Raw genomic sequence first — 4,488 nt, 5'->3', positions numbered from 1 at the left:
ATGTTAAATTATTATGCTATCGCTTTCTTCTTGGTACTTTCAACGTCTAATGCAGAATTAAATGCAAGTGTTGGTGATGCTGATCCACTTTATAGGTATATGGTTCTCATCTTTCTCAATCTTCCTTTCAAAGTGAGTTAATCATTAATTTTATATGGAGTACGTTTCATGAACAAAAAAAATTATGACGACTTTTTTTTTGGATATTAGGAATTGTGTAAGTCAATGTGAGGAAACTGGATGCGTAGAGGAAAAATGCTTTCCAAATTGTAAATTTTCTTTAGATGAAATCCCTAATTGTCATTCATGGGACATGTTAGAACCATATTATAAACCGTGGAAGAAACAAGAATGCAAAAGTGATTGTCAATATCATTGCATGCTTGATATAGAGGAAGAGAGACAGTTACTTGGTGAAAGCCCAGTAAAATATCATGGTAAATGGCCCTTCAAGCGTATCTATGGTATTCAGGTATGCTATTAGAGAGGTCCTTGCACTCTATGCCATTTCATTTTGAATTTGGTGTCCAATAAAATCATCAACTTTTTTTCACATATATGACATGCAATGCATTTATTCAGGAGCCTGCTTCTATGGCTTTCTCTGCCCTCAATCTTGCAATGCATTTTCATGGTTGGAGATCCTTTTTCAATCTTCTACACAAGAAACTTCCTCTCAGTGCAGGCAAGAAGAATTCCTATGAATATGCTGGTTTATGGCATGCTTATGGGCTCTTATCAGTAAACTCTTGGTTTTGGAGTGTTATTCTTCATACTCGGTGAGTTACTAATGTAGATATTTTCAATATTTTATGCTAATTTTAAAGGAGTGTTAATTGTCACTCCTCTATGTCTGTTGTCACTTCTATTTAATGATTTTTGTCTTAAATATTCCAACTATCAATACAATTAAAAAGAAATTAAACAAAAATCACTTAAATAAGAGTAAAAATAAACGATCAAGAGTGGTGATAGATACACTCTAATTTCAAGTGTGTAATGTCATAAATCATGAATTAGCAAATTACAACTTGTGTTGTATGTAAATTTCAGAGTGCTAGTGTTGATTGTATTATAATTTATGTTGATACTTTTGTAGTTCTTTGAAGAATATCTCTCATATAATTTCACCAAATAATAAAAAGAATAAAAGAAACAAGTCGTCTTATTATCTATTTTGTTGTGTAACATGTTTCTTAAGATTTTTCTTACATTGAAATGCAGAGATTTTGAGTTAACAGAAAAGCTAGACTACTCTTCTGCAGTGGGTCTCCTTGGATATTCCCTCATTTTAGCCATAGTACGGAGCTTCAATATAAAGGATGAAGCTACTAGAGTTATGATATTTGCTCCCTTGTTATCTTTTCTGATCACCCATATATTTTACCTCAACTTCTATAAATTTGACCACGGTATGTCCTATCTAGTAATCTTTATTTTATTAATAATTAATTCTAAGGACAAGAATTACATGAAAACTTATGTTTCCTTTATTTATTTTCTCTAAAATAAAATATCAGGGGCTGTTTTATTTTAAAATATATATCTTTTATTTTCTATTTTTGTTTTTAATTACAAATTTGGTACTTTATTTTCATTGTTTTCTTTTTTTAAAGATTTATACCAAAAATAAAAATACGTGTACTCTTTCTTGTATAAATCTATAAAAATAAAATAACTATTTTATAATTAAAAGTAAAAAAAAATTAATACAAAACAAGCAACCCCTTATCTTTCCAATTATCTATTCCATTCACATTTTTGGCTTCCACTTCCATTGCAAAATTACTGAAAATATTATTTATTAGGAAATTTTATTCCTAGCGTTTTTTCGGTGCGTTTACTTGAAATATTTATGGTCAAGATGAGACTTACTTTTGAGAGGTAGATCGATAGGGTTGGGTTTGAATTGCTACCATCTTTCTCAAAAGATAAATTATATTTTATTGCGAATCATAATGTGATTTATGTGTATGAGACAGAAATTTTAATTATGTTTTTCTTCATTACTATTTCATGATATTTTTTTCACTTTTTTATGATTTGTTTATGACATTCTTATTATAACTTCAATTGCAGAATGGAATATGAAAGTTTGTGTAGTAATAGTAGTAGCACAACTTACAATATGGGTAGTTTGGGCTGGTGTTAATCAACATCCTTCACGATGGAAGCTTTGGTTTGTTGTTCTAATTGGTGGGCTTGCAATGTTCCTAAAAATGTATGATTTTCCTCCATATGAAGGACTTCTAGATGCACATTCCCTTTGGGTTGCCATTACTATTCCTCTAACTTGCCTATGGTGGAGTTTTGTCAGGGATGATGCTGTGCTTCTAACCTCTAAACATTCAAAGAAATCTAAGAAATCCAAGTAGTTTTTGTTAATTTGGAAGTGCTTACTTCTCTTTATTCCTGTAACAAATTAAGATGTCCATTGCCCAGTTTTGTATTAGTATATGGGAAAATGATGCAGGTTGTCTCCCTAGATGTTCTCTTTAATAGGCAAAAAATCATTACAGAATTTCCCTACATATTTCAGCATTTTCCCTTAATTAAATGTATATAAAAGTTCATTATTATTGGTCAAACCTGTATATTATTTTCTTGGATAATGGATTCTCTGTGTTCAATTTTTCTTGCTTCCCTTTAGACATGCTTCTTTCAATGTGTCAAGCATGCTACGAAAGTATTTCTTGGTAGTGATTGTGTGGTGGTTAGTATTTTCTTTTTGGTTCATTTTTAGTAATATATTTTGTTATAATTCACTTCAATTTATGCTCTTTATTATTTAAATTTATGAACAAAATATTAAAAACAAAGTAAGAGAATCCAATACACCTTTTACTGGCAAAGACTGGATAAAGCTTAAATATGTATTCATTAATCAATCAAATATTCACTTTACGCAAATGATTTAAAATTTAAGAATACATATCACATAATACTTGTTTATATAATATAGAGAATATGTAACTATAAATGAATTAATTAACTTTAGGTTAAGTTCACTTATATATTTTCCATCTCAAAAAGTAAAAATAAAAATGTGACTCTATGCTTTAAATTAATGTTAATATCCTTTTACATAAAATTCTTATTCCCATTATATAAATAATAATATACTTTTATTTAAAACTTAATCTAATGCAATATAGATATTAAAATATGTAAATATTACAACATTTTGTGCAATATTTTAAAAATAAATTTAATTATTCTGATTTTTTAACAACAAAGCTTATTGAATTAATTATAAATTTTAATGTAATGTTTTTCCTCATGTACAATTGAGATATTTAAATTTTTTTAATGACGTAAAATTTTACTTATACCTAAAAAAAAGTATGTAAAGTAAATAGCACAAAATATCATATTTATAATAATATATTTATATTGCATTCACTTTAATTAAATTACTTAAATTAACATATATGTTTTTATTTGTGCTGTTTTCCTCTCAAATTTCATAAAACGGTTGAAATAATTTATTAAAATTTTAAGGTAAAAAATGTTTCAATTCATCAATGATCTTATGCTACCATGCTTAATAATTCACTGCATCTTTTAATTCTTTCTGTGCGTAATAGTTTATGCATGATTCATAATAATTTTTCTAATAAAAAATATTGTGATTAATTTAATAAAATTAGAAATAACAAACAGAGAAACCTTAAGACATAATGGTTATGGAGATTTTATCTTTTCACTTGAAATATTGATTTAATTATTTGTTTATTTGAGTTTCAATTTAGTCATAAGCACATGGAGTTGGTCGTTATGCACGTGATCAAATGACACAAAAATTATTTTCTGTAAAGAATATTTATGGTCTAATAAAAAATAATTTGGAAAAAAACACATCAAATTAAAATGTAGGTTTCTAAATTATTAGGAGTTAACTTGAATACTAAGCAAATTAGAGAAGTTTTTTTCTTTTTGTATCTAACCAAATTTTTATGAAATCTTCATTAATCTTGTTAATATGTAAAAAATTATGTTTACACGTAATGTTTTAACTTCATTTTTTTATTTGTGTGTGTGTGTGTGAGTTTCATTTGTTCAGTTTTTTTTTTTTTTTTCATCATACTAAGTGATTATTTTCTACGTTAATAATTATTTCTATTTAACATTAATTCAAATTTTTCATAATTTATTTTTTATTTTGAAAAACAATGTCTTTACTTAATGTATTTAATATAATATAATATTTTTTATTAAAAATCACAATATTTACTGTATTTTAAATTTATAGAGCAACTTCTATATATAATTTGTGAGCATTAAGTATCTTGCATGTCTTTATAAGAAAATGTATGATTAATATTTCAAATATCTAAAAGCAAAATAGTGTACAATTAATTAACCTTCAAACTAAAATTTTCTCGTAAGTCCTTAAAAACTATTTGAGAGTTGTATATATATACATGAGAATTAATAAACAACAATCATCTTTGAACTAATCTAATGGAAGATCCAAAATTGACTATA

General features: G+C 26.4%; 1 protein-coding gene across 1 annotated transcript; it reads left to right on the top strand.

Annotated features, from left to right (window-relative positions):
* On the top strand, positions 1-2,375 carry LOC113856440 (post-GPI attachment to proteins factor 3). The gene is made up of 5 exons (XM_027488256.1): positions 1-95; positions 211-472; positions 583-779; positions 1,225-1,412; positions 2,080-2,375. Exons 1-5 carry the CDS (start codon positions 1-3, stop codon positions 2,373-2,375), a joined length of 1,038 nt encoding a protein of 345 aa, XP_027344057.1.
* The last annotated feature ends 2,113 nt before the right edge of the window (positions 2,376-4,488 follow it).

This window comes from Abrus precatorius, unplaced genomic scaffold, assembly GCF_003935025.1.
Source record: "Abrus precatorius isolate BTA unplaced genomic scaffold, Abrus_2018 Scaffold11, whole genome shotgun sequence".
Taxonomy (NCBI): Eukaryota; Viridiplantae; Streptophyta; class Magnoliopsida; order Fabales; family Fabaceae; genus Abrus; species Abrus precatorius.
The sequence above is the reverse complement of the archived record's forward strand: the minus strand, read 5'-3'. Positions and strand labels throughout refer to the sequence as shown.